Below are 25,652 nucleotides of genomic sequence, written 5' to 3' on the forward strand. Positions count from 1 at the left end.
ACTAAAGTAATTTGAAAACTTATAGCTACCAGAAGCTAAATTTAAATCTGCAGCAGGGGTTTGCTGTTCTGTTTGTTTGCAGGCAAGTTTTCAGCAAACTCTCTGGATAAGATGCAGAAAGGTTGTATCATTGCCACAGCTCTGTCTGGCAAAACATGCCATAAGAGCAGAATACCGTTGCTTAGCGACTCATGAGAGATGATTAACCCTTTCCTAGAACTGCCCAATATTTCTGTGGACGCCCTCCTGAGGCATCTTTGTGGACAATAATTGAATATGAAGAAACTTATATCTTTAGCTACTACATGTATTGATTTATTCATCATTAATGTTAAATGAAGGACCACTAGTTACTGAAGGAGATCACTTAATGAAAAGTCATTCATGCATAGTGGGACATGCAATTTTTGCACAGGAAGGCTCATATAATTACAATAAAGATGGAGTAAGGAGTGATTAAAAATAATTTGGGAGTGATGGCAGTTAATGGTATGCTTCTATTTCTTTGTGTGAACTCAAGTATTTCTAAAATTTCAGCTGGATTTAAAGACTGAGCCCATGTGTTGACACTGCTCTTGCACGGGTACCTTGAAGCAGAGTTTACTGTAGCAACAGTAGTTAGGGAAGTTCCTCACCTCCCATCTCTTTTCAGCGCAACAGGGACATTGTAAAGGCCATTTCAGTGTGAAAACATTAATTTTAATTAAAAATGTAATTAATCTTTGAGGTTGATGGGCTGAAAAATTTCAGTTTTCTTGTTTGAAAGGTGCCTGAAATTCTGCATGAGCTGATAAGCAGGAACGTGTGGGTGTGGCGGGCGGGTTTGGTTGTACCTGGTGTTGTCCTTTTGCAGATACTACAGAGTAGAAATTTTCCATCTGGTGTTACTAATGTGTTCCAGCATTTGGGTTGATGTATTTTTCAAACATGATCACTTTGGATGGCGTTCACCTCATCCAGCTTGAGCTCTGTTAAAATGGGATGTGGAGCAATTCTGATGGTTCATTCACTACACCTCTCTCAAATATCCCCCTTGGGTGGGCTGAACTGCCCAGGTTTGCCCTCTTTTGAGGCAGCTGGAAAGACCCTTGGACTCCAGCCCATGGAGAGTGCTGGTTGACAGGAGCCCAACCCTCTGACTTGGGTGGTGCCCTGAGTAGTGTTACCTCTGCAAGGATGGCTTCCAGGTGTTCACTGGGCTGCTTAACAACAGTGACAGAGCAACATGGTGTTCATTTTTCCACAGCGGTGGAAAAATCCTCACATGGGAACAGAGGTTAAAGCATAGATAGAGGATTTTAAATTGCAGTGGCTACTCTTTGTGGAATTAACTGGCAATAAACGCAAGAATTCCCCTGGAGCAAGAAACAATCTTGGTTTCACCTCTCTCCCTCTAAGAGTTCCAGCAGCAGCAATAAGTCTCTGTAACTATTGGCCCTCAGTTCTGGTAGCTTGAGAGCAGGTTGGGGCTGTTGGCCGTGAGGGCATCTGCCACATGCACGTGGGCCTGTGTGCAGCAGCATTCCCAACACCTGTGTCTCTCTGCCATCAATAGGGAAAACCATCTGAGCTAGAAACATTTTGTACTAGGTAGTGCTGAGATTGTGTCCTCCTCTTGTCTGAAGGTGGGTTAACTCTGTGACCTGAACAGAAACTTGTAAGGTGTTAGAATCAATCCAGGTGACCCCTTGCCATGAAGATAACTTTTGCTATGACATATCCCAATTTGTCTTATTCGGTAATATTATGCGTGCTCCTATCAGGCAGAAACAGAAATTGCTGGAGGTCTTGTTTCTCAAATGTCTTATCCTGATGCATTTCAGACTTTTGGCTCCAGAGAGCAGCCCATGTGACAAACAAGCTGACTGTGTGCCACGTGGGATTTTGTACTACTGCTTTTTGTATGAGTCCATGCCACTAAAAGATCTCCAGGGAGATTAATTCTGTAACAGAGGCACAAACCAATGCAGATATTTCTGAATTGTTAGGCAGATCATTTACTGCTGTTTTGAACACGCTTTTGTAACTCACCAACAGCAAAAAGAAACTTGTGTGACCGATATCTGAGCTGTTCTCTTTCACTGCCGTCAGTAAGGAGATGGAGCTTCCAAACTGGGATGTTTTGGCATTTCACTGGAATGGATGGATTTGACTTGTCTGAAATACAATTTCTGTTGGCACCTGTGAGAGGAAACAGCCATTTGTCTTGCACTGTGCTGGCTGGCGTGTCACGCAGTGGGGACAGTGTGTATTATCAGCCCGGCTCTGTCCCTCTCCTGGCACACGTTAATCACACGAGCTGTGGTGCTTTGGTTGTGAGCGAGAAATCCTGCGCTTGGGCTTCCAGCTGCTGGGCAGAGACCAGCCTGGGAAACTGTAATGTCAGTGCTTGTGCACAGAGAAGTCCAGCAGTCTGCTGTGTGCCCCTGAGGAGGAACAAGCAGAGCAGGGCTCTCCTGGGGCTGGGGAGGGACAGGGCTGAAGCACCAGAGCCCTGAGCTCTCTGCTGAGCCACGGTGAGAGTGGGCAGTGTTGGTCTGTCTGCTCCTGTCTCTGTGCCTGCTCACCGAGGTTGGGAGTCAGACCACTGGTGGGCACAGTGGGAGGCAGCAAGTGCTCACACCGTGGGCTCTGCCCTGGCTGGAGCCTGAGTGTCTCTGTTCTCTCACGTCTGTTTCTGGGTGGGAGTTTCACAGGGCTGAGATGCTGGAATTTCGTAATATGCTTCTGGGAGAAACAAACTTAAGCTGAGATCTGTGTGGGCAGTAGGGCCATAGCAAAGTAATATGTGTGGATGAATCTGGTTGCCCTCGGGGAAATTCTTGGCATTTCTTATACCTTTTTTGCTTCAGATTTGGTGTGATTTTGGGGCGCTGTGTTGTTTTGTCTCTGTAGGATAGTCTGTGCTATGGAAAGGCTGCAGTGTGCTTGGACACTGAAATGTAACCACAACTGGAGTGTCCGGGGGGTAAGTGGGTTTCAGCGTGAAGGGTGGTGCAGGGGCTAAGACATTTCTGTGGGCTTGGGCAGCCTTAGATTGGCTCTGGGTCCCCCATAGACATCCCACATGAGCACATTGGGTACCTGGGGCTTACGCTCGCTGTGAAACCATGGCTGTTTGTAAAGTACTGTCCTCTCCCCTCCCTGCTTTCTGTGCTGCACCAGGGAGGAGAACTATGGCAGAGAGAAAGCTCAAATACCCTGGTAGTTAGTGAGGGGGATATTGGCACCTGAGCACATGCTGGGACCTGCCCCTGCCTGCCTGTGCACCCTGGTGGGGTGGACCCGAGTCAACTGTGGTCCAGCTCCACAGAGCTGTGTTAGTACCAGGATGGATTTGCTGTCAGCAAATACACATGTACCTGCCTACAGGGAGCCAGTTCTCCATTTCCCATAAATTCTTTAATTCAAGGGAAAGATCTGGATGTGTGGTTGTTTATTAGCTCCAGGGGTGCTTCATCCATGTGAATTGTAAATAAGAAAGTGGCATGTGAAATTCTAGTCACGAGGACGGGGAAATAAAAGGCAACTAATCGAGAAATTATTGATTTATTTTTTTTTTAGTTGTTCTTGGTTAATATTTAGCCACACCCAGCTGTGCTTGAACGCAGTTGTGAACAATAAATGTGAGACAGGCAATAAGGAGTGGCTGATCTCATTTTAACATCCTTTAATTAGTGCAGAAAATAGCCTGTCACCCATATCTGAAGTGAAAGGGCTGCACGCTGAAGTGTTCCCTGGGATGAAATAATATGTGATTCCAGGTGAGGCTTCTTCTTTCAGTGTTGTCAACAGTGAGCCCTGGGGAGTTTGTTCTTTCCAGCTGGATGATAGCTAGTGACAGATTTCTTAATATTCATTACAGTGTTGATGCCTTTGACTGCATGGCACATCAGGAGAAGAAGATTCACTGAGAAACATCACCTTTATTTTGGGAGTGCTTTTTTTCCCTGTCCCATGTGAACAATTTGATCTTCCTGACCCATTTGCAGCAGCATGTAATAGCCAAGCATGTATCTTCAGCTGTCACACAGGGTTTGATGCCTTGAGATCCTGGCTATAGGTCACAGCTCAGAGCATCGACAATATCCAGTAATGAGGCAGAGTCATGTCAGATACGACTGGATGAGTTATTTGTAGCAAACAGCTGATTTAATTTCTTTCCCTCAGTCCCTGAATGATCTACTGTGAGGTTTTGACTGCCAGAGATCTGTGTGTGTGAAATGACAATGACTGTTTTATGCAAATGGGTTTCATGCTCTGGATTGCCTATCAGCTATTCAGAGACATTATTTCTCATTATTTGCTGTTTCGGCTGAATGAAAGTCCTTGCAAGTCACGGGGCGTTGAGTCTGATCCCTGAATGAACAGCTTCCAAACTCACATGGAGCTTCCAAGATGATCTTTCAGCAGGGCCATATGCAGGCACCGAGCATAAACCCTCATGCAAACAGATTTGCTGTGCTTTCCTCGTGTGCTTGTACCGTGTTTATTGCCGGCAAAGAATGGGAGTGTTGCCTGCTCTGCAGGGCAACCACTTGCCTGACTTCAGATGAAGCTTTGTGAGTGGGTTTTGGCAGCATTTTCTTGTTTGTAAGTACGTGACAGGCCAGTGCAGAGAGGCAGGATTGAACTGACAGCCAGTGTGGCAGTGGGCAGTGGATGACCTGGTTTGGGTTTGGCCACAGGTGGGTTGAGCCAATCCATGCCACTGGACTCGGCACTGTCTCTTCTGCTCTCACAGACCAGGCCTTGTCTCTGCCCAGGAAGCAGTTGTTGTTTGCTCTGTTCCTTATGCAGTTTTTCAGCAAGAGATTGTACATGAGAGAGCTACATCAGTTGTGACAGTTGTAGCTCTAAATAGGAAATGATTAATATTTCATGATTATTTTTCTGTAAGGCATGATTCTTGGGAGAATGCATCAGTTTGACTTGGTGGAGAGAACAAGCCTGCCTTGCTCAGCTTCAAATGAAAATGTAGTCAAGCACTGCATGCTAATATTCCTACATTAGATGAAAGCTCTTTGGCTGTCTGAGTAATGCTCTACTGCCAGGACATCAGTGCAAAAGCGTACACTGCACTTTCAGAAACTTCTTTTTCACTCGTCAGTCTTGCAAGTTATCTGCCTTTCTGCCTTTGCCTTGTGCACCTTTAGTCTGGGTTTTAAGTGGTACCAGAGGTTGTGAATGTCAGCTGACTGCAACAACTACAAAATTTTTTATTCTGATATTTCCTTTTTTATTTACTTATATTTCCCTTTCTTGAATCACGAGCAAATCACTTTAAAATATTTCAGGATTGCACCAGAGAACAGCAAACAATTGGTCAAGGAAAGAGTCTTGTCTCTGTGATGCGACTTTTCTGTGAAGGCAGCTGTTCAAAATGCCTGTAGTTAACATATATTGGAAAATCTTAGAGAAGTTTTGCTCTTATAACATTTACTGAATGGTCACAGAGCTACTGTTAGTCAGCAGTGAGGCCACCAAGGCTTTGACTTATGCCCTGAACTGCTACAAGAAAGTCTACAGGAAGGTGATGGAAAGCTTGGTAAGAAAAGTGCCACTCTTCTTTCTGCTCTGCCAGTTGTTCCATAAGAAGAGTTATACCACATTGGAGAAGGATGCTGTTAAGTGCTGCAAAACAGGATAAAAGAAACAGAGAGAAAGATTTCTATTTACATATAAAGGTTCTATTCTTTAATCTGAACTAAGTAAGACTGGAAGAAAATGCAGCTGAAAGATGCTGTGTGTATGTGTAAGTATAATGACTTAATCTTTGCACGAAGAGCTATACTGGAATATAAACTATTCACAGCATATTCTGCTGGTCCCAGCCAGGGTTTCATTCTGTTAGACACGGTGTAGAATACTCAGAAAGATGATGGAGGAGAGTCAAGATTGCAAAAAAAAAGATATGTTAGGATGTGTCAGCATTGAAGTGGTCTGTGAAATGTTAATTTAACCATCCTCCACTCCTGTCTTCTGCAAGTACTACACTTGCTCCTAATCACAGTCATGTGTACCTACTCTGTACAAAAGAGTGGATGTACTTGCTACCACCAAGCAAAACAAGGACTCCTGATTCTTTCTAGGGTGCTATTTTACAGCTGGATTTGTTTTTATATATATTTTGTTCCAGATTATTTTTAAGTATCTTGGTAGCCTTGAAATAAAGCAGAAAGGAATGCGTAGGAATGACAACTACTTTCCTAGACAGCCCTACATTCACAGGACACTTGAAAATAAGTTTTGGAGAGGAATAGTTAGAGACTTCATTGAGGCACAGGCTCATCTCAGAATTTTTGTCTCTGCTATGTAAGGATTCGGGGACTCAGAAAACTACATAGCTGAATTGCTTTGCTTTGCTTTTCTGCCTAAAAAACCCAATAAAACAACCCCTTTGAGGTGTGTATAATTTTCTGCACATGTGGTTATATAGTATGGTATTTGGTGATCCATCTTTTTTAAGCTAATGCAGATGATATGTCAGGCAAGACTTGCTCAGCACTATTAAAATTCTTTTTGCTTTATGAATTTAGGACTTACATCAGCACAATGCAAAGTATGAATTCAACAGCTACTCCAGAGGTCAGAGTAGTCTTCAGCTAATAGGCTCTACAACCATGGGAAGGTACCACATTAATCAGTGGATTGTAGGCACCTTTGTAGATGTTGGTTTTGATGATTACCATAGCAAGCAAATTTGCAGGCTTGTTTTGTGATCTGTTTGCCTGAAAATCAGTGCTTGCTTGCTTGGTTTTAGATTTTTTTTTTTTAATCTTTTCTCCTAAAGGGTCACTGTTTGGTAAAATGACTGGTTGGATTTGGTTTTAATGATTACAAAAGGAGGTTTGGTTTGGTTTCGTCTGATGCTACTGGCACAGAAAAGCCTCTGCAGTTCTGTTTGGTTTCCAAGTTAACGCTGTCTGTGGATAGATGATCTCAGAGCCCTGGCTGTCTAAGCAGCTGTGAGAAGTAACAACATAAACTTAAGATTAAGAATTTTGCCAATAGTAATTAAAAGTCATGGTTAAGGGCTCTCATTCAGCAAACACTGACTGCTGCTCAAAGTACTGAGATATGTTTTTAATTTTGTGCATATTTCAAATATATTTGGTCTAATTACAACTGAAGTATATACTTTGAATTGCATAGTTTTACTGCTTTTTAAAAGCAAATAAGTGGTTGTAATCTATATATGTACTTGGTGGGTAAAAATCAGGAAACATAACTGGAGTTTTTGGATGGATTTACTTTTGGGAGCAGGCTCTTTATTTCTGCTTCCCTGCAGGTTAATTGTGCTGGGATTTGCTCTGTTATGCTTCTCCCTTCAACTAATTTTTCCTAAGATTTCTCTTCTATTGTAAGCCTCATTTCATACATTTAATATCCTTGTTCATCAGCCTAATTACCCTTTGGTCCCACCTCCTTGGCACAGACCCTCAAAGAGAGACTCAACATTCCCACCTGAGCTCCTGCACCATCTGGTCTTTCCGGCTCGGAGCCTCCGTCCGTGGTTTCCAGAGGCGCATCCGTCTCCGTGCTGTGCTGGCTCACGTACTGCAGCTGCATCCCTGGCAGCTGGCTGCTTTCTCCACTTACCAGTTTTTGCTCTGTCCCCTCACTTGTTACAGTTCCTCCTTTCTGTTTCTTCCTGTCCCGTACAGAACACCTCTGTTCTTCAAAAAATATTAGATGGGATTGACGTCCTTCACGGGAGCTCAGGGAGGATTGCTTCTGCACAGGACCGAGTCCACACGCACCAGGCACTGCTGGGTCCTTGCAGAAGAGAGGATGAGGCATGAGAAAAGGGCCTTCATGCACCAGGGTGAGGACCAGCCACTGAGGCTTTGCAAACAGCCACTGGGCCAGGGCAGTTTCTGCAGCCGTGGTCAGAGAGGCACGAAGCAGCAGCAGGGTGCTGTGGGGAGCACCGTGTACACCTGCTGCAGCAGGCAGCAGCACGTCAGGAGAAGCTGAGAAGATACCACCCCAAAAACATGTTGGTCACGACACACTGATCAAAAGCAAGCATCAGCAACCCTGAAGAGGAGGGCTGTGTTTGGTTTTGTTTGTTTGTTTTTCATATAATAAGATCATGAAACAGTTAGAATTGAGAACCTCATCAATATTACATCTGCAACAGATGGTGAAAACCTACCTGCGGGGACAAGAAATCCATTTAGCTCTTCAGACAGGATCTCCAGTGCCAGAGATGGTATCTGGCCTTTTGGTTCCTCTTGAGATACACTAGTGGAAAACCACAGCCAGCCAAGAGCTCCCTGTGACCCCACGTCTGTGCAGGAGTGTATGCGAGCCACGCTCCCGGTGAGGCTGACAGTAATTCATCACAGGGCTTTGCGACCTGATTTGAGACAGCTGCAATGAATTGCCTTTGCCTTGAATTTCAAACAATTTATTTTGGGAGAGCAGAACACTTCTATGAGATGCAGCATCATGCTGAATGCAGTGGATATGGATGAGAGGATACCTGGCATTTTTTGGAAGATGGCCACCGAGTCCTTGGGGGATGCAGGTTGCGTTGGTGAGCAGCTCCTGGGCTGTGATTTTTGGCATGTGCAGCCCCACTGCTGGTGGAATGGACCCGGGGAGATGGTTTGCAGCACAGTGGCAGCAGCAGGACTGGTTCAAAATATAGTTACCACTTAAAAGTCTAGTGGAAAATGTATCCTGCCAAGCAGGAGCCTCAGGGCTGGGAAGGGCACTCAGCCCATCTCAAGCACCCACCAGTAAGGTGTATCACACAGAAAGTATTTGCTTTAGGGGAAAATCATAGTGTTTTCTCATGATTATATGGATTTTACTTGCCAGTAAAGCCTCTGATAGCTGAGAGAGATGCAAGACTGCTATCTAAAACACTTTGGACTTCCAAGCAAATGTTCTTTCCAGCTTGCAGAAGTGTTAGTAGTTGTCCAGTAGATTGAAGCCTGTTTGGGGAAACAATGTCACTGCTTGTATTTTGTCTTTTGGTAGAGAAAGGAGCAGCCTGCCTATCACTTTTTTTCCTGCCCCAAGAGACCTTTTTATGACTGAGTGATAAGAAAAAGCAAATTATAGATGTTAACAGAGCTCTTAATCTTTCCAGTGGATGGATGCCGTGTTGTGCCATGTACCCAGCTGTACCCACCCTCTGGCTCCCTCCCCATCCACAGTGGATGGAGTGCAGTGGTTTTCCATGTATACTTGCACATTGTGGAAATGTGCTGCTCCCAGACCACATTGCTTGATTTCTCTGTCTCCTGCTGTTCAGAATATGCCTCCTGCATATCCGGACGATGGCACTGAATCCTCACCACCCGGGATTTGCTCTGTCAGTAGGTCAATGGGCCATGCTTCTTCTGCTCTCACGCCTGACTGCAGCGAGGAAGGTGCAAGGTTGGGGGTAAATGATTAAACCTGCATCTGTTCTGCTTTTTCCACCAAGTTCCCGGATTTGCCTTGATCCTACAACTACTAAACTATTGAAACCAGCCAACTCTCCCTGGCTCTGTATCCTGAAATTCAAAGTCAATGCAGTTCAACTCTGAAACTACAAGATTTCTGCTTTGATGCTGATGTGACAAATGCTAACAGCTATAACAACATAAGACATACGAATTTGTGCTCTCTTTTTCATGAAATCACTCATTATTATGTTGAAACTTTTAATTTAGTATATGTTTTTTAAAAAGGGCATGACATGAAGTGGTTCTGCCTTGCCCACGTGAACTACCAAGTCAAATTGTTTGCTTTCTTCTTGTAAAAGTTGTCTCCAGGAGGAAATTCTGTCTCTGTGCAATGCTTTGCATGGAGTCTCTTTTTTCTAATTTTGTCACATTCTTGACCAAATACTAGATTTGATTTTGACCTAGATCTGTATAAATTACAATAGGGTTGGAATGTCTGCACATACATGCTAAGCAAAGGACAAACCTATATCCACAAAAAAGGCTGTAATGGCACCAGTGAAACTAATGACACTAACAAGGACAATGCAAGAGAAAATTGTGGTAATGTATTATGGCATGGAAGCAGAGTGTGGCTTTTTGCCCTCTCAGCTTTAGCACATAAATTCTCACACACTGCACTGCTAAAGTACCTGTTGCCCTAATGGCTTGGGGATGGAGGAACATTTGCCCACATGCAGTAATGCCAGCATGGTTAACCCATGCTTTGAGAATGGCTGGATTCTCAAAAAAAAAAAAAAAAAAAAAAAAAGAGTAAGAACAGGAATATTAATTTTGGAGTGGCATTTCTGCTACTCTGAGCCCTATCCTGTGTTGTCAGACAAGGCAGCAGATAGCAGAATGGAGGCTTTCTGCTGGAGACAGGGAGATCCAAAATCACTGAGCTTCTTCATGTTTATGAGTGATTAATGTGAAAATTAATGAGGCTTTAATGTAAGTAAGGGATAGAAATGGCTTAGCCCCAAGATCGTGAAGTTTCTGCGAAGCAGAATTGCTGAATGATTTAACAGAGGACTAAATAATGGAACCAGCCTTATGCACAGCTGTGAAAGCACTTCTCTCTGTTTATTTAAAATGAAAACTCGCATAAATGTGTGTACAGATCACTGTTGTGACAACTTTTTTCTCTCTCTTGTAAAATTTTTGTGTTCTCTTGTGAAAAAATGTCACTGAAAGACAATTCTGGCTGACCCAAATACCCCAAAGTGACCAATACCCCAAATTGGACACTCACACCAGCCAAGGAGCTTGACACAGGAAGGCAGAGGCAAACTGGTTTTGCTGTCTGCTGCTGATGGTTGTTGCCACAGCTGCTCTGAAAGGCTCAGGTCTCAGTTATGTAATCTCCAATGATTTTGGGTGAACCTGTGCAGTTTCCCCAGCTCCCAAGGCATGGTTGCTTTGTCTCCTTCCCCCACAAGTCAGCACCGGGGAGCGGTGCAGCTCCTCAGAAAGAAGTAACCTGGTTATCAGCAGACGTTTTTGACTCAACTTTAGCAAAGGAAAGTTGGCTGAGGCTTTTGTATCCAAACAATGCTAAAAGTTGCCAGGTCATGCAGTGTCCTGTAGGTGATGCATCGTTAGAGCAACCTGCGAGCAGCAAACCCTGCCTGAGCACAGCAAGCCCAGCAGCTGAGCTCCTTGGAGTGTCAAGGGAAAGGGGAGCCTGCCCCACGCTAATTAAAACTCTTCTCTCAACTTTTCCTTGGCAAGGTGCAAAGAAATCCTCTTTTCATCCTCAACAACTAAAAATAAATCCTATTTTGGGTTTCAGAAGCAGCCTCATGACTAAAATGAGCCCTTTGGTTTCATTCATGTTTGCTGTCTATTAATGTGTTCTCCTCACCCTCAGCAGGGTATGACTCAGGGTTTCACATTGTCTTCCTCCCTCAACTATCTGTGTTTTGACTTTAAATTCTGCTGTCTGACGCAAAGCAGTGCTGAAATCATGACAGTTTGATCCAGCCAGCTCCCAGGAGACTCTTGATCTTTACTGGCTGGTAAATGTAGCACTCAGAACAGCCGTGCAGAGAAGATACTGATATTTTTACACCAAATGTTGGTAAGCAGATGTCACAGGCTTGTGAAAAGCCTTGAAACTCCACGGAAGAAAATATGTGAGTATGTGTGTGTGGGAGGCCTGGGGATAAAAATAATTTGGTGTTTATATGAGAAGACATATATTCCCTAATCCGTTGGTGTTCTGCTATTCCTGTGCATTGTACTCAAACTGGAGGCTGCACTGTAACAAGTATAGCAGTAAACTCTTACCCTGTTGATTCATCTGCTGCTTTTGCAGCTCTTTCCAGTGCAGGCTTCTCTGCTTCTCTAGTCCTGGCTGAGCTGATAGATCCCATTCTCCTGCCCTGAGCAGGGGGTTTCTGCTATGGGGTGGACCCTGATTGTCCCAAGCTTGAGGCATCAAGTGTAGGTCACTGGGAGGTAGGAGCAGTGAGGCAACAGGGCTGGGCTCCTCCCGCAGTCACTGGAGAAAACAAGAGGCACTTCAGAGGTGACAAAGCTGCAGGGAAGGACTCTGAGCAGGCACAGCAGAGCTGAGCCTCAGGTGACCCCAGCCCTGGTGCAGGAGGGCTGAGCTGCCATGGGTGCAGGGCTGTGATTCCCATTGCAGAGCAGTGATTCCCATTGCAGAGCACCAGTTCCCATTGCAGTTTAACTCTGCTCTAAGCAGTTGTGCTGGGCCAGGGGGGCTGCTGTGCAGGTTGCTGGGCATGCATGGAACAAGAGCCTGCCAGGTGCCCTCAGCCAAGCTGCCACCTGTCTTGCCACCTCCTCCTGTGGGCACCTGCACAGGCTCTCCGGGTGCCAAGGAAGCCTCAGGCATACGAGTATGGAAACCCCACTAGTGGCACAAGGAGCTGGTGCTGAAACAATGACAGTGGCAAGGTGGTTGGTGCATCCACGCTGCAGAGGTGGGCACACCCCCATGTCTCAGGGGGGGCAGCCAAGCCTAGCCTAAGGCTCCTCTTCCTGGTTAATTTTTTTTACAAGCAGGCAGCCTGAAATCCTGAACATGTAAATGTTGGGTAAAAGGAAGGATTTTGGTTTTTTTTTGTTTTTCCTTATCAAAACCTGTTCTTGAAACGTCCCTTCAGGGAGACGTGTCAGTCAGGCTGGTGTTAAACCTCCTTAATCTCATTGCAGCCTGGAGTAAAGCCCAGTGATCTACAGCCAGCAGACCATTGCCTTGACATCCCTGTTTTTAAAGGACTGTGGTTACAAACTGCAAAGCCCTTACTTTTCCTTAGAATGCTGTATTTATCCCTCCCCTTATGGCTTTGGTAATGAAATTTGAGCCATTTTTTATGCACTAAATTTAGGGAGGCCAAAAATATTTGCATACAAATATGATTGATCTCTCAAGCATGCAACATGAGCAGAAAATAACAAGTCTGATGTCAGACACAAGCAGAGTTCGAGTATTTTAAAATTAAAATAATTTAAACGAATCTATATCTATGATGGCAGATGAGCTTTTTCTGAAGAAAAAAACCTCTTTCTCATTATATACAGACTAAATGCAGATATTCAAGTCAGATATGGACTGAATTTTAAATTTGACAATGGCACTTATTCTGCAGGAAATGCCATGTCTGTAATGAATTGTAAATTATTTTTAGTTGCTACTGGAAACAGAGGAAGGGGGAGAAATAATCAATATTGACACAACCCTGCTTTATTTTTAAGCAGTGCTGATCTTTGACATGAATTAGAGGAGGAGTGAGCTAGAGCTGAAGTGAAGGGCACAAACTGCAAAACTATTTTGGTGTTTAGAAAAGGGCTACAGCAGCCAGACAAATGTGCTGCTTGCACATTGCTCATTGCTGCTGGGATAGTCATACAGCAAGATCATTGTTCCATCCTCTCCTGTGAGCTGGGCAGGTGTGGTGGGAGGCAGGTGTGATGGGAGGCTGCGGTCCATGATCAGTGGTGGTTCTGGCCATGGTTCATCACACCTCTGGTGCTGGTGCTGTCCCAGGGCCTGGGCACAAGGACAGTGACACCAGTGACCATGACAGACCTTGCTTTCTCCTGAAGATAAGTTACCTGACTTTTCTTTCTCCAATTACTTTGGCGATGATGATGTCTCAGCTGAGTGTGACACAAGAGTGTGGGCTGGAGTCCTATGGCCTCTGTTTGATGCAGTGAAGTACCCCCCCCATGCCCTCTTTCTTACATGAAATGGAATAAAAGCCCTTTGAAGCAAGGTTCAAGGTGATTGATTAACTTTTATCTTCTCATGATGCATGACTAGATAAGGCAGAGCATGTGACAAGGCAAGCTGTTCAGAGAAATCATTGTGTATATAGCTGGTCTGTTCCCAGGATCCACAAAAGGATGCAGCACAGTCAAAGTGCACTCAGAAAAACAAGATCACCGAGCTCCTTTGCTTAAGCAGTTGATACTAAGCTAGTTCTAATCCAATGTCCTAAAATTCAGAGATGCTGTGATGTGATCACACTCTTGTATAAAATGCCACGGAACTTCTGATGACAGAACAGATCAAATTTTCTGTTGCATGACTCATTCTGAGGAAAAGAATGCCATACATTCAATACGAACAAAAAAAGTACATTCAGTAGAGCCCTCCTTATAGGGTTGTGCAGATGCAACCAGTCATAAGTGCAAAGTCCAGGCAAGATTTTTTGATATGGAGTAAAATTGACAGCTGAATTGTAGACAGCCTTTGGTAAATTTTATCCACTGAACCCTGAATAGCCACAGTAGAGACCTAAGTCAAGTGTCTGCCTGACTTTACGTGCTGTAAATCTCAGGTGAGGGGTTAAGGGGGATGGAATCTCGCTGATGTGCTAATTAATCTGGGTTGTCTAAAACATGCACTAATCTAAAGAGCAGGGATAGATGGATGGGGTTCAGCAGGATGATTTCATGGCAAAGGATTTGCTAGATGCACTTGGCATTTGGTGGCAGAATGCACAAGAGTCTGATGGAAATACCTGCAGAGGCACAAGAAAAATCCTGAAAATCTGAAGTAATTTTCTTCTAGTGTTTTTTGTTATTGTTTTTTTGTTTGTTTTGATCACACTTAGTATTTTCTCTGTGGACTGAGGTGTATTAGCAACAGCAATGTCTGCAGTGCTATGTTTTGTGGGCATGAAGGGGATGAGGTGTTCAGCAATACAGTTCCCAGCTGCCCAGGGGACACTTGGGCCTTTCCTTCTGCTTGCTGCAGCAGATGCCTTTATTTTCCCTTCTTCACAGTTGCCATCACAGGCCCTAATGCAACATTTTGTTTGGGTCTTTTCTTCCTGGGTCTGGTGGTAAAAGTGAGCATGTTGGATGGTATCTGGGGCCTGAAACAAGCTGCTGCTGAAGAGTTTCAGCACAAAAACTGATACTATATTTTACTCATAAAACTGTGTGAGGTGAAAAAGATCTCTATTTCCAGATCCCCATGTCAACTAGAGCAGATGCAGCCAGGATAGTCTTTTTGTCTCTGTTCATGGCTACAATCATTTCTACCTTTCTGTTCTTAGGACAATTTAATTTGGTAACATTTATTGGTTTGAAAGATATATTCATCCTAGGGTTTTTTTCCATTTTGTGCTGTAAAAGGTCAAAATTGTCAGGAAAGATTTATTTTTGGATAAAAGGAATCCTTACTTAAAAGCCAAAGTAAAACAACCTTCCTGGAATAGAAAGGAAGCAGAAGTAAGAAGCGAAAGCCCGGAGCATCAGCTGAAGCAACGTGTAACATCTTGTGCTTTGTGATTTATGGCATAGTAGTATTTACTCACCCTAGTGATCCAGGCATGCAAGCACTACCCTTTGCACTTGGAGTGCTGAAAATGGAGTTAAAACTGTGAGGGCATCGCCAGTGGTGCCTGGCAGTGGTACCAGAGGTGGGTAGTTCCTTTCTGGCTCCATCCCCATCTGGGTGAGTGCCAGCCTGGTCCCAGACCCATGCCACAGCCACTGACAGAGGCAGAGCCTTGAAGAAGTGGGAAGCTTTCCCCCTCCCACACCACAGGCCAGGGCAGAGGGCTACCGGGGCAGGGGAACGTTCTGCCTTATCTTTCCCTGACATGCTTCAGTTTTTCCATCTATTTTAGGGACACAATGGAGCAGTGTCATTCCCCCCGCACAGCTCCCTCCCCCAGGGGCACCCTCCTGTAGTTGGTCCGGAGCTTCTGGACCTCCCACGCCTGATGATGAGGCCACAGATGCCGTGGACTGTCCCTGCCCTGTAGCAAAGCCAGAGCTGTGCTACAATGGCTCAGTCAGTGAACTAAAGAAAATAAATAAAAAAAGCCTTGCTGGCCATAGCTATTGAAAGGCCGGTTCCTGCCGAGGCATGGGCACAGCCAGGCACACACACACACGTGCACTCACACTCACGCTGACCCTTGTGCACAGGGTTTTCCTCGCACTTGGGCTCACACCCACCTTCAGCCCCTGCGTGTCCCCAGCTCCGTTCCTGCCCCACAGCCCTAGGCGTGTGTCCCTGCTGCTGGCTTGGCTGGCACCCACCCCCCGAGGTGTGAGTCGGCTTCACCCACCCCCGGAGGTGAGGGCCATCTTCATCCACCCCCGATGTGCAGGTCGGGTTTCTCGAGTCCCCCCTCCCAGCCCGTGGGAGCCGAGAAGCAGAAGGCAATGGTTGTATCACGTCTGCCTTTTTGTTTTTTTTTTTTTCTTTTTAATCCCCTTCCCCCTTTTTTCCTCGCCTCCCTTTTCCCTTCTCTTGCCTTTTTTTTTTCGCGTTTTATTTTTCCCCTCTTTCGTTTTTACTCTTCTCCCCTCTTTTCCATTTCCCCCCTGTTCGCCGCTCCCGGTTTTCCCCTCCCTGCTGGCTGCCCGCCCGGGTGGATGGGGGTCCCTGCTCGGCCCCGCCGGCCGGGCGGGGCGGGGCGGGGCGCGGCCGTGACGTGCGGGCGAGGGCGGTATAAGCGGGCGCTGTCCCGGTGCTGAAGGCGGCGGGAGCGGCAGGAGCGGCGGGAGAGGCAGGAGAGGCAGGTAGGGATGCGCCGGGCGGGCATGGAAGAGCCCCGGTACCGCCGTCCCTCGGCTGGCACTGGCGGGGAACCCACATCGAGCGAGCGGTGAAGCCACGCAGCGAGGCAGTGGGGCTGGGGCTTGCGATGAAAACTATCTCTGTAAAATGTGACCCTATCGTTGTGCACATTATATATGTTATATACGCGTTCTCAGCATCGCTCGTGGCTGAAGACGGGAGGCAGAGCGCTCCCGTCAGCGATGGCGTTCAGTCGTGCCGGGTCACCGACATGGCACTTCAGGCACTCCGAGTACGGGCGGAGAGGTTCCCTGGGATGCAAACAGCGCCCCGACTCGCTTCCCAGATGTGTCCGTATGCAAACAGTCGTTATATTCGCTCAGAACTGCCGGGGATTTGGGTTTGTGCCCTTCTGCTCACCTCGTTGTTGTTTTGTTCATGTTTTCAGTCCCTTGCACAGGGTTAGAGACGCTTTTAAACAAGGCAAATTTACTGCAGTCGTGTTATTTATGGCAAAAAAAGAAAACCGGGCAGGAGAGTGCATGATATATTTATTTACCTTATGAAAAACTGCTGTTAGATTTTGCCTCAGATTGTCAGGGCAGGGACAGGAAAACCTATGAGTTTTCATAGCAAATTTTCACTGGAAATATTACAGTCACATCAGAGACAACTGCTGAGAGAGATTGAGAGAAAAAATTACTGCTACCATGGAAACATCCCAGAAAGGAGATTATTTTTTGTGTTTGTTTTTTAGGGAACTTTTGTCAGTCTGCATTGCCTTTGTACATTTTAAATTGTGAACATGATTACCTCATTTTGTAAAGAGGAACTTCTTCATCTTCATTTGTTGGCTAAAAGATGATTTTCCTGTTTGTTAGGTGCTAATGGAGGAGAAAATATGCTCTCTATCTAGACTAGCTTCACAATTATCCATCTGGAGACAAAAGAGCCGTTTTAGTATATTGACCTTTGAGAGGCACAGCAGAGAATGTTTACTATAGATCCTAAAGATAGTCTAAAATGTCCTCTTTAAAAAAAAAAAAAAAAAGAATTAAAATCTGAAGGGCTGGGGAGGAGTCCTCTTACCTTAGAGTAATATTTAATGACAAGATTTATGACCGAAACTCAAAGCTTTTAAAATAAATCATTCCCAAATCCATTTGACAAGGCTTTCACGTATTATCTACCAATAAATTAGAAGTAGAAATTGACCTAGAGGCAAATGCACACAAAATATGAAGACAGGAGCCAACGGCCTGTTATTCCTGCAAAGGAAATATCCAGTTGAGCAATGTCCTTGTGGAACACTAAACTAAACTTTGCCTGGCTGCACACATTTTGATTTTAATGCGATGTCAACAGCTCTTACAAAGACTGTAACAATCCAAATTGTGTGCAGCAAAGGAGGATGAGTTCCTGGTCTTTGGGAGTGGGAGGTGCTTGGTAAATGATTATGGAATGAATCTCCCTTCCCCCACCCTTCAGAAAGGACAGTTTCTCATGCACTAATCAATCTAACTCTGTTAATAACCAGTCTCTTTGCTGGAAAAGAAAGCCTTAATTTAATTTATTTGCTACAGAAAGTAGCAAATTGCCTTTTTTTTTCTTTTTTTTCATGGAGACACACATTTATGCACAGGGCTAGTGCCTTTTCTGTGACAGAAAGTGAAACGATGTGTGAGCTTTGTTTCAGGGCAAATTCAGATATGAAGGGTGGGACCCTCTTAGCTGTTGAACTAATCCTACATGAAATCAATGCTCCAACATATCCAGGCTTGAAGCCAGAAATGTTTGGGGAAATTGTTTGCTATCCTGACTGTTAGTTTTCCTAAGCACACTGAAGGGGAAAACAGCAGCTCTCTGAACTGACAGTGCTTTAATTATTTAGTTAAGTCACATTATGTTAAGAACAAAAACTGAGCGGAAAAATCTACAAGTGAGCTGAAATGAGCATATTCATGCTCACTCTCTACTTACAGCAGTGGGTAAATAGTGGTATACGTAGCTCATTCAGTTTGTCATGAACCACCAATGTCTCAACGGGATGCTTTTACCAAGCCAAAAACCAAAGGAACCAAAATAGGTCAATTAATCAAAGCAGTTTCTATCTTTATAATTCCTTTCTTGTTATTGCACTTTATTTGTTAGTGTAAGTGGATCAGAAAAAAGTCTGATCTGTCTCATGGCCCAAGTGTATCAGTGCCTGAGCATCTCCTAGGAAATATGACTGATGCCAGTTTTTCTCTGTGCCGTGTGAAGGGTGCTCAGCCCCCTGCAAGGCTGGGCTTGTACAGCTGTATCCTCATACACAGTGGTGCTATAATCATCTTAATTCAGTTGGAGGCATATTTATCCCAATTCTGCTCCAGAGTTTACTGTTGACTGGCGTAAGCTGGGCAGACATGGGCTTCTGCTGATCTATTCTAACTGAATTTGCCAATGGTCGTGTTTCTGCCTGTCCTGGGACCTGATTCAATTTCTGCTGAAGTGAATGAATGAGCAAATGAATGAAATCACCACTCAGAACCTACCTACTCGAGCTCATTTCCAAGATGGGTTTTAAGGGATTCAGTAAAATTATATTGTACCTTTAGGATAAATTATAGTTTGTCACTCATATAGGGGATCATTGCCCATAGGAAAGTGGCTCATAGAGTCATTAATTAAAATTCACCTGTGATACAAATAATGGGGCTTTTAAATGAAATAGCAAAAAAGGAAGAAATAGCACTATCAGTAATGACAGAAATAAACTTGCAAGTAATTTTATATGCCATGTTCTCCACTTCATCACATTAATTTTATTACAGTCTAGCACCATTCAGAAATATTATCCTGGCATGAAATTAGGTGCCTTATGGAGCAATCTCACAAAATAATTCTGTCTGCAGTTTTAATATTAATATTTTGAGCAGCATTTAAATATATGGATACACTGATTTTACCATTTAGGAGCTTCATTTTCATAACCAAAATGGCATCTATATTCCTTTCATGAGCTATATAGCATTGGTATTTTTACTTTTTTGCTGCCACTGGAAAATTAATGTTCATAAAGTGTGTAGAGCTTAAAGATAAGAAATTTCTAGCATAGCTCAGTTTCCTAAGTCTGTCTCCGTGTGTTAACTGCTTCTTTTTTTCTTTTTCTTCTTTATTTAAAGGAAATATTTTAAATATGGCAGAAACTAAAACCCTCCAGCCTGGAGCAGCCTGCACTCTCACCTTTTTCTTTGTCCTCATCTGTTGGGTTGATGCAGCTTCCTTCCAGCAGCATCAGCTGCTTCAGAAAGATCCAGACTATGTAATGAAAAACTTACAAAGACTCCCAAACCCTGATATGATCAAAGCACTGGAATACATAGAAGATCTTCGCAAGCAAGCTAACAAGGGAGAAAGCAGCCCTGATTACAGCTCTTATCAAAGTGTCCCATATCTCCTGCAACAGAAAGAAAGCAAGGATCAGACTCACCTACCAGATAATGTAAGGGATTCTTTGACTGAAGATGAGTCCCAGTGGGTTAAGGTAATGTTGGAAGCCTTGCGGCAAGCTGAGAAAGAGTCAAAAGCTGGCCCAAAGGAGAATAAACCTTACGGTCTGAGTTCAGATAACAGCTTTCCAGCTGGAGTAAGTGATGATTACGAGGCTTACAAGTGGCCTGAGAGGTGGCAAAAGTATCTCAAAATGCCACTTGGGCACTATGAAGACAGTTCAAGAGACAGTCCTTTCAAGCGTACCAATGAAATCGTGGAAGAGCAGTACACCCCCCAAAGCCTTGCCACGCTGGAGTCTGTGTTTCAGGAGCTGGGGAAGATGGCAGGACCGAGTAACCACAAGAAAGAAAGGCTGGATGAGGACCAGAAATTGTATACAGATGATGAAGATGATGTGTATAAAGTGAATAACATTGCCTATGAAGATGTGGTTGGAGGAGAAGATTGGAATCCCATAGAGGAAAAAGTAGAAAGCCAAACCCAGGAAGAGATAAAAGACAGCAAAGAGGAAATTGATAAACATGAAGAGGAGATTGACGATGAAATGAAAAGATCAGGGAAGCTCAACTTCCTTGAGGATGAAATAAGAAGAGACAATAAAGATCAAATGTCAGAGGATGTTTCAAAGCTAATGAATTATTACCTGAAGAGGCTGATGGGTAGTGCTGGGAATAGGAAATTAAGGACTGGAGAACTTGAGGAAAAAAGAGCATCAATGTTTTTGGATAAACAACTTGATCCTCAGTCTATAGCTCAGCTGATAGAAATCTCAAGGAATTTACAAATTCCTCCTGAGGATTTAATAGACATATTGAAAGCTGGAGAAAAAAAGCAGCTTCAGAGTGAAAGGTTGGAAGCTGAGCAGGAAGTAGAATTCCCAGAAGACCTCGACGAGATAGCTGAAACCAATCTAGGACAGAGTGATATATTTAAAAATAATGTAAACTCTAAAAATGGGTACATGAAGCAGCCTCTTATTCCAGAAAATCTACCTGAAGACCTCAATATTGAAGATATTGTCAGTCTTCTGGGAAATGACAATTTAGCTAATCAGAATCCCTCCTATTTACTAAATCGTCTTAATCAAGACAATGATTTGCCAAGACTGTCTTACATTCCCAGAAGATTGAAAGGACACCTGTTTCCTAAAGCTGCCTGGATGAACGATTTGGAAAGGCGACAAATGGAGTATGAGAAACTGAATGAGAAGGACGAAGAACTGGCCGATTACTTGGCCAAGGTGTTGGCAAAGTACCCAGAAGTAATCAATACGAACCAGATGAAACGAGTCCCAGCTTCTGAAAGCAACCTGCAGGAAGATGATCACCTGGAGCAGGCCATCAGAGAGCACCTAAATCAGCTGGAACCACAGGAGGCTGCCAAGTTGGCTTCGCTCAGCAAAAGGCTCTCCATGGCGGGGGAAGCTGATGACACACAGAACAGGCAGTATCTGGATGAGGATATGCTAGCAAAGGTGCTAGAGTATCTAAAACAGGAGAAATCAGAGCTTGAAAGAGATCACATTACTAAGCGAGCGATGGAAAACATGTAATTGTTCCCCAAATACTATTTCTCTTCAATGTGTTAACTTCTATCCCAATTCAGTTGTGATTTATTCCTGCTCTCCCACTAAACAACTATGGTAGACTATTTACCATTGAACAGTCTGCATATCTTTCTCAGAGCTGTTATATTGTTTATTGATATATGTTATAAATTATGGGGCAAACAACAAATTGCTTCAAGTGTTTTAAGAAAAAATTTAATGATATCAAGTAAAACTATAATATGTAAACAAATTACCTTTGCATTGTTAATAAAACATGATAAATGAAGAGTGACAATTATAATTTGAAATTTTTAAGATTAATTGGATTATTTTGTTACTGTCTGTAGTGTTTTTTGTGGAGTATCAAATAAAAAAATAAAGCATTATATATATATAGTTTTATTTACAAGGCTTTTTCTATTCAGTGTTTTATTGTTGATGAATAAATTATTTCTGGACAATCGACTGTGTTTCTTTGTGACAGTTGATAAAGTCATACTAATTGGAAACATATTTTTACTTCTACAGATGACTCTTCTGAAATATACTACTTTTCCCATAGAATATAGTTGGTAGCATAAACTTCTGGTTTTCTGGGCTGTAAGAATACCAATTGGCTTTATCCTTAAGGGCAGTGATGGCAACCCTAAAGAAAGTGCCAGGCTCCAAGGAAAGGCAGGCAGGGAACTCATCTGTAAGGAACACCAGGGGTTTGTCTGATAAAAATATTTTCATGAAATATCTATTACATGTATACATGAGTACACAAATGACCTTTGTTATTCAGTACACTACTTTGGACACTTGAAATGTCTTGTGATCTCCTGTTATGACCTGCAGTAGATGGTCTGGAAAGGTTCTGGCTCTTTTACAGAAGGAAATGTGCTTGTGTAACTCTGTGACTCAGATGCGATTTTCACTAGGACAGCTCATTTCCAGGATTATAGTTTAAAAGTGGTTTTCCCTGTGGTATTCTTCAGCAGCTCATCTCTGCTAAGTGGGGTGGGGATGATTTTTGGCGAGGCAATGTCTAATCAAGCAAAGTACAAAGGCTGCAGAAATACATCTTCAGTGCCACCATTACTGTGAGCAGTTGCAGCCGACAGGAGCTCAGTCAGAGCTCTTGCTCTGGGCCACACCAAAATCCTCCAGTTTCCTGTAACTTGGACGAGTCAAAACATTAAACATTAAACTGAAAAAATACCATAGTTAATTTCATGTCTGTTTTCTAAAGAAAGACAAACCTGCTGAGATTCACTTGCTTGTGACACTGGGAATTTGGAATCACTGTATTTTATTCAAAACAAAACTGTGTTTTTAACAAATTGATTCCTAATATTTTTAGTCTCCTTATTCCTAACACTGCTCCTACAATACTCATAATGTAGAAAAATGTCTTTCAGTCAAATCAGTAACATTTAATACTTAAATACGTAATATGTAAAACTGGGGATGAGTAATAAAAACAGGAGTACTGGGGGATGAGTAATAAAAACAGGAGTACTGAGACGTAAATAAATGTTTGCTGTTTTCAGTGAAGAAGTTTCACAATTTCACATTTGCCTTCCAAGGTCATATTTAAACAGGAGACTTTACTTACTCCCCACATCCACACCCTCAGACAGCATACCACAGCTGAACTCCATAGCCACTTGACAGACACTCTGTTTTTCCAGGGCTGTAGCTAAATGCTGGAAGGGGTTCTGCCTGCAGCATCATGGAGTTGGCCGTGCATGTGCCCGGTTCTCCTGGGCACAGTGAGGGCATCTTCCCACTGCCTCACCTCACACACCAAATGTGGAGTGGTCTGTCAATCTCTGCAGAACATTTCTCCCTGAAGAAGAGTTTTGTTGTAAAGGCTGACTGCAAAGGCTCCATTTGTGTCCAGGGAGCAGTCTGCCATTCCGTGGCTCAGCTTGGTGAGAGACCAAGGGCTCTGTGATGACCATACAGAAGGACTCGTGCTCCTGCAGCCTCCAGGCCTGGGGATCTGGTCCCCTGGACATGGTTGCAACCTGTGTGCTGCAGTGTGGGGCTGGCACTGCAGAGCAGCCCGAGGTAGGGCAGGATCCCAGGAGTCACAGCTTCACTGGAGGCGTACGGTGGTGGCAAACACGCTGGTTAACACACTTAGTAAACACCATCATGATACCAGACTAAAAAAATTAAAAATATATTTAGCAGGACTTGGGCAAAGCTCACTGAAGACAATCTTCTCCCTGACTCTTGCACACACCCTAAAACGTCACATTTCTTCTGCCTCAGGCAGCTCAAAGCATGAGCAGGGTGTCAAGGAGACACAATGTGTTCTTTTTGTAGCACTAACCTTAAAGCATGTGAGTGTATGTGTGCCCTCTGCCTTTAGCTCTAAGCAGATAGTGAAGTCACCCATCAAAGCTAATACCTTGCACCACTCCTGCTACGACCATACAGGCATGCTGCTGGGTTTGTGCTCATGGCTAAAATACATACATTTTTATCCATTTTTTTCACAGTGAAAATTAAAAGGAGGGCAACAAAAGGAAAAAATTATGGTGTGTGCTCAAAGCATGAGCAGGGCGTCAAGGAGACACCAAATGCTACTTTTTGTAGCAGTAAAAAAAACCATTTTGGATCTAAGGAACCAGCAGTACAAACCTATGCGTAAAAGGACAGATTCTGTCAGACACTGAGTAGAAGAGGAAATAAGCTGTGGAAAATTCAAATCTTGGCATGAGTAACTACATCACTTCATAGAAGACCACCTCATTCGCAGTATGTGCGAGCCATTAGGGACTTCACTGTTTGTGGTTCATCTTCATAAACAAGAAAAGGGATGTCGTGCTTTAAATAATAGAATTACACATTGTATAACAGAACTACATGGAAGCTTCAAACAGATTTCAAGCTAAAAAGTGATATCAGTACCCTTTCCTCTTCAAACCACAGAAAGCAGACAACTAATCTCCCTATGAAGTACTTTATTTCTAACAAACTCATTTCCAACTCCATATTGAAATTAAATGAAATGAGCAAATATTAAATAGGCAGCACCCTCTTGGTAGCTGTAGCTGCCTCTTGCTATTCAACCAGAGCTCCCACAGAAAAACAGATAGTTATACCTGAATATGCAAGACAGCATTATCCAAATGTACATCCTATCATGAGATCTGCTCCATTAAACCACTCCATGGTCGCCCCCTGCAGAGAGGCTGTGTAGTGCTTAATTGCTCTTAATAGCCACGGTTGCTCCTGCTTTCATTTGTCTGTGGTTTATGTTTTCCTTATGGGTGTAGTGGGACAAACAGTCATGTTGTTAATAATGCACACAGAATGCATAATCCATAACAGATACACTATCAAGCTTATTATTGTAATTATATACAAAATAAAGTGACCACCCTGCAATTTTTACTCAGGCAAAGTAAGGAGAAGATTTTTAATTCCTCTTGTGTGCTATGATTTGACAGCATCCCAGATGCAGCTGGTTTGTACTCTCTATCAGTGGCAAAGAAAATATTTCTGTTTACATCTTCCTCTTAAAACTTGCTCTAAGCTTCATTGTGTCCTCACATTTAAGGTCCTCCCCAACATGCAGATTGAATGGAAATTCTTCATTTTGTCTGAATATAACAAGCTACTGAACACCTTCCTCAAGGCATGAGGCAGTTCTTCTTTGTACATATATTAGAATTCATTGTATTGGTACCCATAAGAGTTAATACCTTTTTGGTTTTCCATTAATTCATATGCTACTGCAAGTGCTTTGTTTACATCTGCATCTCGATGGCTCCATTATTTTGTCAGCCAGAGCTCTTAAATGAGAACACTTGTTGATTCAAAAATTAATGTAACCAAATTGCCTCGTCTGGAGAAATGAGACTGTTGCGATTATTTTCTTCTAAAAGGGTATTTCCACATTGCAGTGGAAGGAGTTTGAATTGCATGTAAGATGACAGTTGCTAGTATTTCCCAAAGCACTTTACAGACACCTCATTTTGCAGGAGAAGTGACATAAGCCATCTATGATTTTCTCAACACGCCAAAGGGGGACCCAAGCTGGAGCAGAGATGCTCTGAGCTGTGCTTTGTCTAACAGCTCCATTGTGCCATTCTTGCTGTTGCTAACTAATGAGAAGACTCATGCTTCAAACCTGCCTCTCCAG

The 25,652-nt window shown here is 43.5% G+C and overlaps 1 protein-coding gene and 1 long non-coding RNA gene across 2 annotated transcripts; both read left to right on the forward strand.

Moving 5' to 3' along the window:
• Nucleotides 1-2,378: 2,378 nt before the first annotated feature.
• On the forward strand, nucleotides 2,379-4,114 carry LOC135419753 (uncharacterized). Its single transcript, XR_010433136.1, has 4 exons — nucleotides 2,379-2,516; nucleotides 2,896-2,968; nucleotides 3,679-3,764; nucleotides 3,866-4,114. It is a non-coding gene; the product is annotated as an uncharacterized LOC135419753 (long non-coding RNA).
• Nucleotides 4,115-16,357: 12,243 nt separating this feature from the next.
• On the forward strand, nucleotides 16,358-21,971 carry SCG2 (secretogranin II). The gene is made up of 2 exons (XM_064666536.1): nucleotides 16,358-16,466; nucleotides 19,629-21,971. Exon 2 carries the CDS (start codon nucleotides 19,643-19,645, stop codon nucleotides 21,509-21,511), a length of 1,869 nt encoding a protein of 622 aa, XP_064522606.1. The 5' UTR covers nucleotides 16,358-16,466; nucleotides 19,629-19,642; the 3' UTR covers nucleotides 21,512-21,971.
• The last annotated feature ends 3,681 nt before the right edge of the window (nucleotides 21,972-25,652 follow it).

The sequence above is a fragment of the Pseudopipra pipra genome, chromosome 10 (assembly GCF_036250125.1).
Source record: "Pseudopipra pipra isolate bDixPip1 chromosome 10, bDixPip1.hap1, whole genome shotgun sequence".
Taxonomy (NCBI): Eukaryota; Metazoa; Chordata; class Aves; order Passeriformes; family Pipridae; genus Pseudopipra; species Pseudopipra pipra.

Coding starts and splice junctions, on each gene's coding strand:
- SCG2 (XM_064666536.1), top strand. CDS start 19,643: ATGGCAGAAACTAAAACCCTCCAGCCTGGAGCAGCCTGCACTCTCACC.